Raw genomic sequence first — 16,084 nt, 5'->3', positions numbered from 1 at the left:
TTGTCAAAAACCAAAAGGAGATCTAGATATTTCATATATGACATTTTATTTGGAAGAGAGGCTGTTTGGTATGCCTGTTGAATTTCCCAAAGTTTTTATTAATAACATTATACTCCTTGAATGAGATAAAAGTTAAAGGATAATTATTTATAAGTTAAATGTAAATAATAGTTTACAGTTTACTGTCTCTTGTTATGTGGCCAGTTGTAAACATGGGGTAATTATAAATAATGAGGCTGCTTTATCTGAACTAAAAAGTAACGAGACTGAGGTTAGTCAAACTGAGTAGCAGGCATTAATAAAACTAATATGAAAGACATGGAAAATATTGAGGTCATTTTCTAGTTCTGTAAAAAGGTGTTTACCTTTAGAGAACCAGTTAGAGAACAGAAGAAAGGCACTGATGGAATTCATGCCTTAATGAAGTGTTTGTGAATTATAGAAATTAAAGATATAAAAGATGCATATGGCTTCCTGGCAGATTGTTAATTAATTTCCAATTATGGGAAGTGCTTTTGTGTCTTACAGTCTGAGGTCAAGGAATCTGTTTTCAGATACACTTAGAATTAGCCTTTTCTTTCTCTGTATTCAGCTATTGATCTTTGGTTTTCTCCTTTTATCTCATCAGATAATGTTTTTGCAGACTCTTTCCCAGACTTCACTTGAGAGTGTAGTGCATGTCAGAATGCTTTGCTATGCTATGTATGATTTCAAAATCCTTAAATCCTATCCCTGACTTTTTTTTACCAAGGTTTTTTTTCTCACTTTGTGAAATTTGTGTCAACAATAGTACCCAATGAAAATACAGGGCAGTTATGAAATGACATTTGTAGAAATGATTTTAGGAACATTTTAGAAATTTTAGGTGCTGTAGAAATATTATATGAGCATATTTTATGCAGTTTTTCATAATTGCTCAGAATCTTTTTCAAGAAAATAAATTCTCCTATCTGATGTTCCTGTATCTTACATGTGTAGAAGACTGTCACCCTTTTTTCTTGCCACACATACACATCCATTTATGTCCTGAATCTAAGATGAATTAAGCTCACAAGTGCATTGATTCCCTAGCTCTAATCTCAGAAGATCATTGGAATGTTTTTCTCTAAACACTGCTGAGTTTATTTTGGCTGATATTTCTGAAATTACATATAATAATGAAATGACTGTTGTTTTATTTTGACTGTAGGTAGAGTCATCTCCCTTGTTATTTGACATTTATTGTAACTTCTTACCTGGTTTTCTTATCACCCTGACTCCCAGGTCTTAAAAAATACATTTCGAATAGTAAATAACTATGTATTCTAGGTTTCAATATCATTTTTTAAAATATACTAGCAAATTGTCAGCTGCCTGAATGAATATATTTTAGAACAATGAAAAAGAGATACAAGTGTAAAGTGACTTCCTGAAGGGCAACAGACCACTAGAACTGACTCCCTTTTCCTGAAGGTCATTAGAGGTCTGGGCTTATTGTAAGAATTCTGATCTGAACCTAAACAGCCTGTATTCAATTAATCAGACAGATGCTCAGGACACTGGTTCCATTCAGGAGCTATTTCAGGAAATTAGTTAGGTGTTTTCTCCTGGGCTGGACTTACGACAAGCTTTACATGTCTTTTTTTTTAAATGTTTATTTCCTTATTTTCAAAGAGAGTGAGCAGGGGAGGAGCAGAGAGAGAGAGAGAGAGAGAGAGAGAGAGAGAGAGAGATCCCAAGCAGGCTCTGCTCTGCCAGTGCAGAGCCTGATGTGGGGCCTGAACCCACAAGCTGTGAGAACATGACCTGAGCCAAAATCAAGAGTTGGACACTTACCCAGCTGAGAGCCACCCAGGCGCCCCAAGCTTTACATGTTCTTAAACCTGATTGTATTCCTGATATACAGAGGAAAAAAATCCAGACAGTTTCTCTGACTCTGGAACTACACCCATTTCTTGATGTCTTTGGATTAAGATGGGATCTAAGTGAAGTCTCCCATGACAGCTCCACATTCATTTTGCTTTGAATTCAGGCCAATTTCCATAGTTTCCCCAAAACATAATTGGTTTCATTAAGTAATTTGACTTACTTGATTTCTCAGAAAGGCTTTTTTCCTTATCAGTGTATGTGGTTGACATTTTCTGTCTCCTTACATGTCACTTTTTTTTTCTTACATGTCATAAAATGTAGAAACTTTAGGAGTCTTAAGAAAGGACATTCTTACTAGATACTGTATCTATCTCATTCACATAGAATTGAAATGACCTCAGTGGAAGGACGGTAGAATTTATCATAGGCTTGTCTTTAAAAAATTAAAGAAACTAATGAAACATAAGGAAACATCTTTGCAAGTCTTTGCTTATAAGAAGATAAAATATTCCTAACATTGTTTGATTGCTAGGATTTATGGGAAACAAAATGCATGTAAATCCAGAGTTTTTAAACTTAGAGTAATTTGCCAATGATTTTTTCCTGTAATCCTATATCTGGATTCTGGCAGGAAGTAGCTGGCACACTGAAGGGGGCTTAGAATTTAATGAAAACAACTTTTTACGGATGTGTGGATAGACTAAAGAGAACCAACAGGACCGTCAGTAGAGGGAGTCAGTTTTATCTTGAGTCCTGCAAGAGAAGGAAGAAGGAGCAGAAGCTGGGAGAAGCGCCATGCAACAGCAGCTATGGCTAGAAGTGGTAGAATGTAGTCACCACCAATGCTCCTCTCCCTTGGGCAGGAAGCAGAGAGAATTAATACCCAGACCTTTCTCTCCTCAACTCTCTGATTCTCTGTTGGTGCTTCCCATTGGGCAAACCCAACCAGAAATCAGAAGGCAAGGGAGCCTGGATAGTGCAGTGTATAGAAATTCATCTTCCAGAGCACAGAGCAGGCTAAAGTAAAGGCAGGGATGAGCCTAGACAGAGACTGTTTTATGTAGCTCCTGAGTAGGGGAGCTTAAGTGTCATGTACTTTGACTGAGAATTATTCATTTTAGGTATGAGTTGGACAGACCTGGTCAACATCTGTGTTCCTCTAATAAATTAGAATTTTAAGTATTAAATTTCAAATCATCCATCTTCATTAATATTCCACATTATTGCATTATGTTTTTTCTTCTGTGTCTCCAGATTACAATTCCTAGACCTTCTGTGGCATCCACACAGTCAACTTCAGGAAGCTTTCACTATGGTCAGCAGCCAGAGAGGAGAGACCTTCAGCCTGTTGAGCCCACTGTAGAACTTTACTCTCCACGGGAGAACTTCTCTGGCCTAGTTGTAACAGAGGGTGAGCCTCCTAGTGGAGGAAGCAGAACAGACTTGGGGCTTCAGATAGATCATATTGGTCATGACTTGTTACCCAGTATTAGAGAGAGTAACAAATCTCAAGACCTGGAACCAAAAGACCTCGCTGACCATAACAGACTGGCTGTGAGAGAATTTGAGAGTCTCCCTAGAGAAACCGAAGAGAAAAGCATTCTTCTAGGATCAGATAATGAAGATGAGAAGTTAAGTAAAGGACAGCATTATATTGAGATCGCCTCTCTTCCAGGAGACTTGGTAACTGCGGAAAGGGATCACTCAGCTACTACTGAACCTCTTGATGTGACAAAGACACAGACTTTTAGTGTGGTGCCAAATCAAGACAAAAATCACGAGATAATGAAGCTTCTGGCAGTTGGAACTTCAGAAATTTCTCCACGAGTCATTGACTCACATGTTGAAGGACAGATAGGTCAGGTGGCAGCAATGCAAAAAAGTAAGCTATCTAAGGATGATGACATCAGGAGTGAAGACTTGCCAGGTCATCAGGGAGACCTGTCTACTTTTTTGCACCAAGAGGGTAAGAGAGAGAAAATTGCCCCTAGAAATGGAGAATTATTTCATTGTGTTTCAGAGAGTGAACATTGTCCACCATCCCGAAAGGATGTGGTTAAGTCATCTTTTGTAACTAGACACAGCCGAATCCCTGTTTTAGCACAAGAAATAGATTCAACTTTTGAATCATCCTCTCCAGTCTCTGCAAAAGAAAAGCTCCTCCAAAAGAAAGCTTATCAGCCAGACCTAGTCAGGCTTCTTGTGGAAAAAAGGCAACTCAAGTCTTTCCTTGGGGACCTCTCAAGTGCCTCTGATAAATTGCTAGAGGAGAGACTAGCTACTGTTCCTGCTCCCTTTTCTGAGGAGGAAGTCTTCACTCCCTTTTCAAGACTGGCTGTAGACTCACACCTGAGCAGATCAGCCGAAGACAGCTTTCTGTCACCCATCATCTCCCAGTCCAGAAAGAGCAAAATTCCAAGGCCAGTTTCATGGGTCAACACAGATCAAGTTAGTACCGCAACTTCAGCTCAGTTCTTGCCTCGGCCACCACCAGGAAAGCCCCCTACGAGGCCTGGAGTAGAAGCCAGGTAATGCCATGTGTTCTGTGTTAAGTGTGTAGTGTTATTTCTGTGTCTGCTTGATTATGATATATCAGTGGTTTCATTTCTTCGTTGCCTGTTTCTGATCATCTACTTCCTCCCCTGCCTTTTCCAGCCTTTATAGCCCAGTGTATAAAAGGGATCATAGTGATTCACATTAATTCTTGCCTCTCCCACTTTCTCACAGTGTGACCCTTAGTTTCCTCATCTGTGAAACAGGTCTTACATTTGCCTCATGGTTTGGGGAGGATAAAATAAGGTTGCATACATATGGAGCTTTGTGCTGGGTTTAATTGGCATGCGACAAAGGTTACTTGTCTTCTAGTCCATTTTAACTAGATACTCCATTATAACAGATGTCATTATGATGTCAAACTCCAGTGAAAAAGAGTGTGTCTATAATTTTTTTAATTTTATTTTAGAGAGAGAGAGAGTGAGAGATAATGTGTGCAAGCAGGGGAAAGGGGCAGAGGGAGAGAGAGAGATCTTAAGCAGGCTCCATGCTCAGCATAGAGCCCAGTGTGGGGCTCAATCCGATGACCCTATTATCATGATCTGAGCCAAAATCAAGAGTCGGACGCTCAACCAACTAAGCCACCCAGGCACCTCCTGTGTCCATAATTTGATGAACGGGTCATGGTAACCATGTTGTTTATCTGATTATAATGAATTAAGCAACTGCAAAAACCCTGTGGGCAGTTTTCCTAGGCCTGATACATACGGCCTTACAAAAGTATTACTTCAATATTTACTGTATGGTATACTTGTTTATTGAAGTATTCTTATGTATAATTGACCACAGAGTGATTTTATTTATATGTGTGTGTGTGTGTGTGTGTGTGTGTGTGTATATATATATATATGTACATATATATATATATATTTTTTAAGTTTATTTAGTTTGAGAGAGAGAGAGCATGTGTGGGCTTGCATGTGTGTCCAAGCCAGAGAGAGGCAGAGAGAGAAGGAGAGAGAGAATCCCAAATAGGCTCCGCACTATCAGTGTGGAACCTGACAAGGGGTTCGGACCCATGAACCTTGAGATCATGACCTGAGCCGAAATCAAGAGTCGGATGCTTATTAACTGACTGAGCCATGTGGGCACCCCAAGAGTGATTCTGTTTTAAGGAAGGGGGGAAATATTGGGAGGTGATGAACCAGTTAAGAATGCTTTCCTTGGAGCCATTACTCACTTTCACAGACTAGAAGGGTCTAAACCCTTGGAGAAGAAAGAGAAAAAGGATGACCTTTTACCTAAAACAAGGTGAAAATCAGAATACATTTACCTGAAAACTAGAGCCTGTTACAGGTAGTACAGTAGTAGGTCTCCACCTGTTATATGGATTCTGAAGTGTATTAAAGTGAAGTTCTGTCTGTATCATTACCCAGCAGAACTTGTTCCCCCAGGGTAATGGTAAGTTTAGACTTGCCCTAAGGTTTCATGTTCAAGGGTAACTAAACACTGGATTTTCAGTGCCAGTGGGACTACAATTCCATGGGGAGAATGGTGATGTGTAAACTGCAGTCATTTGAGACATTTTAAAGGTGATTCCATGAACTGTAGCCACACATCCCCTCTTCCTTCTGCTTTTCTTCTGTACTTAATAGAGATAATGTGTCTGTGGCTTGAGATGCTTTGGACTGCAACAAACAAATCTTGATTATCATTTATTATTTAGCACTTTACATGTCCCTCAAATGTAGCACTTGGTAACCAAGCCAAGCATGTGGCATTGTGCCAGATATTGCAGAGCTGACCGGTCTGGACTTCATCTGGGAGTTCAGCAGAAATGCAACTTTCCCACTTAGGTCCTGGCACAGAAGACGTATTTTATTCCCTTCTTCAAGTTTTACCATAAGATCCGTGAGGGTAGGCTTAACCAGAGTGAGTTTCATCATGTCTGAATAAGTAGATGGTGGAAAAGGAGGAGGAGAGAAAATTGAGTAACTTGTTGCTGACACATGATGGTGATTGATGGTGGCTGTTTATGTCCCTGCATCCTGCCAGTGATCATACAACCTTGGAAGTTCTCCCACTTCCTTCTATAAGGAGTGGCATGTCTGCAGTTTGCGGTTTAAATTCTTTTTTAACTGAATGGATTTTAGCCCAAGACAGAAAGACATTTAGGGCAGAGAAGATACTGCTATTCATATGAATATTCTCTAGATTTAGAATTCTAAGGCCCAGGTCCATTGCCAGTAAGACAGGGCAGTCAGCCCCCAAACCCAGCTCTGCTGAATCTCAGACTGTTGTCAAGGGCAGAAACTGAGGCCCCAAGAAACCAGTGACTACTCTTTTCCTTTTGGAAAGTATTAAATGAGGTTGAAAAATACTTTTATCTGTATTTCCTGCTGTTGGTGAATACAGTTCATGTTGAAGACTTACATCGTGGGGCTTAATGTTTGCATATGCACATGCCACATTTCTGTCATGGGAGCCTTAAACAAAATGGTTTACTCTCTCTCTCTCTCACTTACTAACATGCTAGAGATGTTTCAAGTTGAAGAGCAAACCTGCCTTAGGAGGAAAGGGACTAACAACATTTAAGTGCTTCTGAATGGCAGACATCCAACTAAATACTTGGGCCACTGTTCTCAGCTGCTCAGTAATCCTGGGAGGTAGATAGCATTCCTATTAAAAGCTAGGAGAGGTTACGTGAACTGCTGCTGAGGATGGAATTTATGGAGCAGCTGTGGAAAACAGTATGGGATTTCCTCAAAAAATGAAAAATGGAACTACCATATGATCCAGTAATGCCACTGCTATTTACCCAAAGCAAACCAAACACTAATTCGAAAAGATATAATGCACCCCTGTGTTTATAAGATATGCAGACAGCCCAAGTGTCATTGGTGGATGAATGGATAAAGATATAGAGTGTGTGTGTATGTGTGTGTAATAGAATATTGCTCAGCCATAGAAAAGAAAGAACATGGATTGGCATTTACAGCATAGATGGACTTAGAGGGTATTATGGCAAAGGAAGTGATTCAGAGAAAGACAGATACCATCTGATTTCACTTATATGTGAAATCTAAAAAAACCCAAAATGAACAAGCAAACAAACAAACAGACACTCATAAATACAGAGAACAATTGGTGGTTGTCAGAGGGGAGGGATGGGTAAAGTAGGTGAAGGGGGGAGTACAGCAAAGGAAATTTAGTCAATGATATTGTAATAACTTTGCATAGTGACGGTGACAAAACTTATCATGGTGAGCATTGTATAATGTATAGAATTGTGAAATCATTGTGCTTTATACCTGGAATTAATATAACATTGTATGTCAACTATACTTTTAAAAAAAAACTAGGAGAGGTTAAATAATTTGTCTAGGGTCATACAACTGGTGTGTGAAAGAGTAACTCTGTTTCCTGTGTTTGCTGACGTGACTCACATCAGATACATTATCATTTGGGACATTGTGACTTTCTGGACTCACTTGAAATGAATTAAAATGAAAAGAAGTCTTCTCTGTTCCTTTAAGGCTCCGCAGATACAAAGTCCTAGGGAGTAGCAATTCCGACTCAGACCTTTTCTCCCGCCTGGCCCAAATTCTTCAAAATGGAACTCAGAAACCCCGGAGCACTACTCAGTGCAAGAGTCCAGGATCCCCTCACAATCCAAAAACACCACCCAAGAGTCCAGTTGTCCCTCGCAGAAGTCCCAGTGCCTCTCCTCGAAGCTCTTCCTTGCCTCGCACATCTAGTTCCTCACCATCGAGGGCTGGACGGCCCCACCATGACCAGAGGAGTTCATCCCCACATCTGGGGAGAAGCAAGTCACCTCCCAGCCACTCAGGATCCTCCTCCTCCAGGAGGTCCTGCCAACAGGAGCATTGCAAACCCAGCAAGAATGGCCTGAAAGGATCCAGCAGCCTCCACCACCACTCGGCCGGCTCGAAAGCCCCCCCAGGGAAGAGTAAGTCAGCCACTAAACTCAGCAGATAGGAGCTGGGCTGCATCTCTGGGAAAGGTGTGAGGTCTTCCTCCTAAACCTGATGCATGTGTGTCCTTGTACTGTCTATTTAAAAAATCAGTGTTGATCTTCTCTTACAAAAGAAAGTAACATAAATTATTTATAAGAAGACATAAATATATGATAAGGAATTACCTAAGGCAGGCAGCAAGCAGATCAGGAATCCATGCCTTTGCATAGGAAGGGGCAATCTAGCAAAATCCAAGGGGGAGATTAAATGAACTCTTATTTTTTAGCTGCCTTTGAAACAAAGGAGTTAAAGGAAGGAGATGGAATGGAATTTTAAGGGGTTTGGCCTGGTATGTTTGTTTTTAAGGCATTGCTCAAAGATTATATAGCAAAAGTGAAACTTCTTGTTTTAATATTTTTATTCAAACTTCCCAACGTGGGAGAGTCAGAATTGCTCTAATATTAGGATATATAACAAGTCTCTTTCCTGGAGACCCAGTGCTCATACACACATGGCTTGTGTATTTATCTAGTGTATTGAGAGTTCACACCTTTACTTTGCCTCATGCCTACTACCCTCCCTGGATTTCACAGTTTTTAAAGTTAGTGTATCTCACCTGATGCAGTCTCTCTAATTTTAACAATACATTCTAATATGCTTTCAGCAGCACATGATGAAAACTTCAAATCCAGTTATTTTTTTTAGTCCCCTAATATTTTTCTGTGGAGCGGCAGTTCTTAGTATATTTTTATTGTGAAAAAGAACTACTGAAACTTAGGTAAAGGAAGAAGTCTAAATAGAGCTACTTTCCAGGCTTCAGTGCTTTAGGGAGAGAGGAACAGAGTGAGGCTAATACCATTCAAGACAAAAGAACCCTCTTCCCCTCTGTTTCCTCCTTATGGAAGGAAGACCGACCAGAGTAGACCTTACTTTCTTAGGTCTTCCGGATACCAGCTATTTCCAATATCAACCTCAAAGATGATACCAGGGAAATACACTGCTGCGGAGTGTGACTTTATGCTTTTAGATATTTAGAAAGAAAAATAGAAATTAGGTACGTTGTTGAGGCTTATAATCCTCAAACTTTGTATTTTATACATTTAGCCAATAAGGAACAAGTATCTGGGGAAATAAATTTAGGCTCAGTATTTATCTTTTAATGTTTTATTACCTGCTTCTCTTGTGCTTTAGTTTGAATATTTGGGCTTTTGGACCTGATTTCCTTGTAACCTCAATTTATAAAGCTGTGAGGAGGAGCATATTCTGATTTCACTCTTCTAGTAACAGGAATCAGGCAAAAGTAAATTATGCTAGATTTTTCAAATGGGCTCTTTTCTACTCTGTAGGTGTTTTGTGTTGTAAAGACCTTATTGAGGTCAGGTAAATTGGTCTGCTTGCTGTTGAAATTTGCCTTCTAGCAAACATCTGTGCTTTCTCTTTGACCTTGTGTTTGCTGCCAAAGCTTAACATGGTTGAATTGGGAAAAAAAAAAAAAAAAAAAAAAGAAAAAAGAAAAAAAAGAAAGAAAGAAGTGTATTTCCTCACTAAGTGAATACATTCTAATGCTGCATCAAAGCTGCCCTGAAGCTGCACTGAACTTCTCTCGTTCTCTTTATCTGTGTTGAGCTTTTTTTAAAAAACAAAAAACAAAAAACGAAACGAAACTCAAAGCACTGTTGAGTCCTATACGATCTCCCATAAGAAATGTAGCATAGTGTGGAATCTTAATTTCTCTCCGGTTTCAAGCACTACAGAGGAATGCAATAGATAAGACATATTTGCTGTTTAACTAAAACAACTGTAATATTGGAAGACCAGTCCTTCTGTATTATATTGTATAATAGTTGCTATAACACTACTTGCATGTCTTCATGGTAAATGATATAAATATTTATAAATATATAGAGAACCATATGCTTATATAAACTCATTCTTTCTCATTCTCCATTTGTAATTTCAAGATCACAGATGGTGAAATTCCTTTCTATTGTGTGCCTCGCGTACACTTGGGCCTTGCCTGTCTTCATTTTCTGAAAATATGTTCTTGGCATGGGACATTTCAGATTCTTCTTGCCTTCTTTGTGTAATAATGCAAGGGTTGGCAGCCTTCAAGCCAAGATAGGTTATTTAATTTTCACTTTTAAAAGATTTTAATAGGGGAAAAAATTACCGGGACATGCTTGTAATACTCGTTCAAAAATTTGTCATGTTAATCACATAATTCTGTCCTTATGGTTAAAGGGGATAAACTGGAATGATAATCATGGGTCTGACATAAATTGATTTTTTTTAATGTCTTAAAATTGCTATTCTTCGTTCCTCTTTTCATCTCACAATTTTTTTGGGTGGTGGGGGAGTGGAGTAAGGAATTATCTACAGTTCCTTAATTATCTACAGTTAAGGAATTATCTTTTTTCTGTTGTATTAGCTAAATTGTGCTAAGGGTAGCCAGCTTTAAATCCTGACCCCTGTCATCTGAAATGTGCCAGTCATTGGGAAAGCTGATGAGGCTGCATTTATGGTGTGTGTGTTGTTTTTAACTGGTGTTTCTCTTCTAGCGGTCAAAACAGACAGTGATGGCAACATGGTGATTGGATGTTTTCTCTCTATGGTTTCTTAATTTTCTCCCAGCTTTTCTACTGTGTTGCCCCCTTTTCTAAATGGCCCTGACGAACTCCAGATCCAGAGAGAAATAGCCTCAGCGTATAAGAATATTTTATTTTGCATGTGAGGAAAGAGTTAACCAAAGATGTTCTGCTCTGATACTTTCAAAAGAAAACAGACTAGTTATTGCTTAAGTATCAATAGGTCCACCTAAAAGGACTAGCTGATACAGAGATTTACTTCATGGTTTTTAAAAGCATAGTTTGTGCTTTTAGAAATGTTAGAGGTCTCAGGCTAAAAAGAGAAGTTGGCAGCCCTGAGCAAAGCATTTTTGGCCCAAGGATTTTTGTTTTTGTTTTATTTTAAGGTTATGGTATGGAGAATGGGTTGGTTATTTGTTGTTGTTTTAGTTCCTTCTTTTTTATTTATTTTGGTGTGTTTTGTTTTTTTTTTTTTTTTTTTTTTTTTTAGTGTTGGCATATTTCAGATCTCAGTGACAAACACAGATCAACCAAGCAATTTTAAATCAGTTTGGTTATTCTACCTAAGAAACATGGCCATTAATTAAAAGTCCAGCCAAACTATACTAATATAGTATGGGGCAAAAGTTAAAATTCTCTTTTGAAAATCAAGTGCCTCCTGGTTTCTCTTCTCACAACAAAATGGCAAACCCTAGTCACACTTGCCCTTACACCGTCATGTCTAGTCTCTGGAATTATGTGTGGAGCAGAAAATGGATTAGCACTAGCTCATTCCCTGTAGGTAGCATTCTTCTTACATTATGCTGCCAAATCTCCAGGGTGTACAGACTGTTTGAAATATTAAAGTTTCACCTGAGAATCTTTTGCGCAGCATAAAGGCATTTAACTTTAATGTATAGTGAACAAAGGAAAATTGGATCATATCAGGCGTAAGCTTAAAGCACAGCATGTAAACATCTTTGAATGGTAAGTCTCAGGCAGGTGCCCTTATTCCCAACTTGGTATGCAAGCTGGCCTTGCTGACCAAGGGCACCATCATACTTACTGTTTCTTAAGTTGCATGTTGTGAAGGGAATGTTTTTTGTAAAAGTTGCCAAGTCAGTCCAGTTCTAAATAAGTAGCAAAATGGTCATTGATACCACTGTTGTCATTATCCACTTTGTATTATTTGCTTTAAAATACTAAGCAAATCTGAGCTGCTTCCTGATTCAGTGGACTAGTTGTGCAGTATCTCTTTCTTTTCAGCTCCCAGCCACTAGGGGAACTTGAAGTTCTTTGGTAATCATCAGAGATTCCTTCCAGGCTACAGATTTTTATGCAAATATTTCTATAGTTGCATTCAATCTACAAGGAAAAAGTGTACATTGGTGCATGTTTGATAAACCCACACGCAGATAGTTAAAACTATAATTAGTTTTTCTATACCCCATAGTTTTGAATTAAAAACAGATGCTTTTCCCCCAGAGGGTTCTTTGTTCTAGGAACTACATTCTGAATCTAACATTAGGAATTGGTGAAAGGAGAAACAGGATTGGGAATTCAGAATTTAGTGACTTAGGGAAAAAAATGCATCTTATTCTGGCTATTTGAAAATATATTTATTTATAGATAAGTCTAGATTTAGTCTTGGGAGATCAAAGTTTTTTACATTTTAAAACTGTTTTCATTCCCTTAGATCTATCCAAACATGTCATATGTTAGCGAACCATTTCTTCTCTCGTGTTTATGTATTTTGGAATTAACTTGTTTGCATTCACTCTTTTATATTCTGCCCATTTCTGTTTATGTGCATTTACCACAGATGTTTTGGGACGTTGCCTAAACGGAGACATATTTTGGCACCTGTATCACTGAGGAGATAGAATGGTTGATGACAGTGGCATTGTTTAACTTTCTTGAGTTTGGGTCTGTACAGTTTATTTGCAGAAGAGCTACTCATCTATGTTTTAACACAAAAAGTATTACAGGATTGAGGCATGTAACCACAGTGGTAGTCGTCATATGTCAATATTTACCCAAGTTCTGAATCCAGAGGTGCAGATTTAGACCTTAACTTACAGAAGGGAACATGCAGCAGCTGCAGTCCTCAGACTGTATGGGAGGATGTGGTGCACAGAAAATGCCAGGTGCTTTTTAGGACATCCTGCTTCCCTGTCCTCATCCGATAGAACTCTGGTGTACACCTCGAGGATGTGGGAGGAATGTAGAAACGTCGTACCATTAGATTTCTCAATAGTTTGGCTATCCCTTTGGAATTAGGAGAAAGTGAACCCAGATAGTCGTGGGAGCCTGCAGAATCTGCTGCCAGCAGTGCAATGGAGAACTGCAGGAGGTATATGGGAATTCCTATAGTTTTTAAGTGACTCCAGGACAAGGGACAAGGATCCCTATTAATTTAAAGGAGAATTTGGATGCTGCATACCTCAGTCCCTGAGAAATCCCTGGCTGGACATGAAATGATGACATTAGCGTCCTGGCCCATCACTACATTGCCTAATTGAGTTGTGATTATCTGCTCTGACTTTTAAAATGTAAGTTGGATATTTAATTATTCCGCTTGAGCAAATTTGGATCAGAAAATGGAAATGTGTGACAAGATCAAGATCACTTTGTGGTTATTATACACAATCTTCAAAAAAGGGAATAGCCAACAAGTAACATTTAGTAATAATTTGAATACTTCTTACGCTTTGCTGGATCTTTGGTTTTAAGGAGACATGTAAAACAAGTGAAGCCTTTTCCTTCATTACCCTGTGAAATTTTCACAGAGCCTGCCTCTTCAATTGGCAGTGACAGTATGGGCATAGTATGTATCACTGGTGATGCTGACACGTCTCTTAGATACTCTGGGCCAGTGGTTCTGGGTTCCTTGACCTACAGAATAGGATTCCATAGGCAAATCTTTGAGCCCATGTGACTATAGAATTTGCCAATGACATCATTTTACACACTAATGATAGATAGGAATTTTACCTCTTTTCAGTAGTTTAATACCGTTTCATATTGTGTACAAAAATGTTCACTCACCCAGCTAAAAACATTGAGTAAACCCAAGGTTTTAATATAGACTGTCCTTGCCATATGATACTTTCTCCCCACCTTATAATACACATTTTTAAATCCTTCAAAATTCATTCACAGCACTTCACCATATTTGGAGTCTGGGTATTCTTCACTCACCCATAAGAGATAAACAAGGCTACTAGAGCTTGAATGTGATTTATTTTAGGGAGTAAAATTCTTGCCATCTTTCCCAGGAAGGGAAAGCCCGTAGGACTTTTCATAACTGTTTTCTTTTTAAATGACTCACAAGATAGGTAAGTTAGTTCAGTAAGGTAAAAAGCATTCAGAAATAGTTAGGAAGATCACAACACTGTGCCACCTGCAGCTCTGAAATTGGATTGAGTGAATTGAACAGAGAACAGATCAGAGAACCCACGTGGAGTCCATGCACTCCCTCCCTCCTGCACAGTTCTTGGTCCCCCTCCTGACTCCATTCCTAAAATTGCCAGTGTCGATTTCATTGGGCCATTTGTTTACGAGTTTAACAGTTTGGGGGAAAAAAGAGGGAGGGGGAAACATCTAGTTTTGACTAGATATAATTCTTGAAAGTTATGAACTCTTGGCAACTGTTATATCAGATTGAACCACAAACTAGAAGAATTTTCTTGTCAAGCAAGACCAGTAAGGTAGAATAGAGGACTTTAATAATCCCACAGTTTTCTCCCTTTCTCCTCCTCTTCGTGAAATCAGAGTGATGAGAAGTTGCTCTTTGAAATACCTCCAAAGGTATTGTATTGACCTTTTCCCTCCAAGCAGCCCTGTTTATGCATTTTTGCTCAGGCAACCAAGGACATAAGAGTATTGGCAGAAACACAGAGTGCTTTTGTATAGGCCATCTGTACATAAAAGTGTAATTATTTATTTAATTTTCCCATTTGTATCATATTAAAGCTTTGTACAGTGTTTTAAGTTCTGTTTTAAAATTATTTTGTATTTTATTTTTATAATCTAGTAATAAAATATTCATTCCGCATGCAAACTCTAGTTCTGTTTGTGTGATGGTTTGCTTTCAAAAGCAGGAAATAATATTTTTCTGATTTAATAAAGTTATTGAATGCACCAGAGGTTACAAGATCAACAGGGAACAGAAGGTGTTACTATAAATGCAGTACCACATCCAGAGGTGACCTAGAAAAAGAAGTCCTGGACTGAATAGAAGCTAGGTGTTCAGTATCCCTGCAGATAAAAACGAGAGTTCTGGGATATGAGGAGATGGTTTCCCATGTAATAAAACTGAAGGTGAAGTAACAAAACTGTGTGTATTAAGATCTCCTTTTCACTCCTTCATCCTCTGGCTGGAGGTACTTTCTCCTTTTCTGCAGGAAACGCCCTTTGTATCACTAGAGTGATTCCTGCTCCCTACCACCCTCTCCTTTCCATCTGCGACCTTCCTTTGAACCAGAGGAACTCTCAGGAGGCACCCGTATGGGCACTGCTCCACCCCGCCTGGTGTGGTTCAGCCTGGAGTGTTCTTGCCATCTGTCTAGCTCTCTGCCTGGTTTCCCTTTCTTGATTTTCTCAGTGAGTAGCAACATCCAAAGAGCTGCCTCTCTCGTGTTTCTAAAAGAAATTAAGAAATAACTCAAGCTGCCATAAACTAATCTGAATGTGCCTCTTAACATTTCAACTGCAGAGTAGTCCAAATAATATAACCTGGTGTAAGGTAAAGGTACAGACAAGCGCTTCTGTGTGCAGCGTGGCCTGAGGAACTTTAAGGGTTGTGGGCTGAGGATTATAAAAAGCCTCCATGCAAGAATCATCGTGTCTTACAGCCTTAAATGGTCGAGCAGTTGATGGTGACAGCGGGCGTCGCACGGGCCAGGGGACTGAAAACTCAACTTTTGAGAAAGACAAGGTCAAATGAGGTTAGGCTAATTTTATCCTAACTTCGTTAGGGTGGAGACTGTTGTATCTAGAAAACTTAAACTCCAGAAAGAAAAGAGTGTGCTTATCACAGAAGATAAGGCAGGTGTCTCTCTCGGGGAATTGTTCACCTTTATCGTCCAGCCGCTCTCCCGGCCCCTCGGTCTCCCCTGTCGTGTCCCTGGGACCCCGCAGGTCGCCCCTCGGGCCAGGGCAGCCGGGACCGGACCTCACCCATCGCGGTGCGGCCTCACT

The 16,084-nt window shown here is 39.4% G+C and overlaps 1 protein-coding gene across 3 annotated transcripts in view; it reads left to right on the top strand.

Moving 5' to 3' along the window:
* TTBK2 (tau tubulin kinase 2) overlaps window positions 1–14,939 on the top strand; it is a 170,097-nt gene extending 155,158 nt beyond the window's left edge. For all 3 annotated transcript variants that reach the window (XM_049613463.1, XM_049613462.1, XM_049613464.1), the window contains 2 exons: window positions 3,103–4,376; window positions 7,878–14,939. In XM_049613463.1, coding sequence (XP_049469420.1) covers window positions 3,103–4,376; window positions 7,878–8,340 — 1,737 coding nt within the window. In that variant the 3' untranslated portion in view covers window positions 8,341–14,939. The remainder of the gene's footprint in view (window positions 1–3,102; window positions 4,377–7,877) is intronic.
* Window positions 14,940–16,084: the final 1,145 nt, after the last annotated feature.

Source organism: Panthera uncia (genome assembly GCF_023721935.1).
Source record: "Panthera uncia isolate 11264 chromosome B3 unlocalized genomic scaffold, Puncia_PCG_1.0 HiC_scaffold_1, whole genome shotgun sequence".
NCBI classification, from domain to species: domain Eukaryota; kingdom Metazoa; phylum Chordata; class Mammalia; order Carnivora; family Felidae; genus Panthera; species Panthera uncia.
This window is presented reverse-complemented; position numbering and strand designations above follow the sequence as displayed.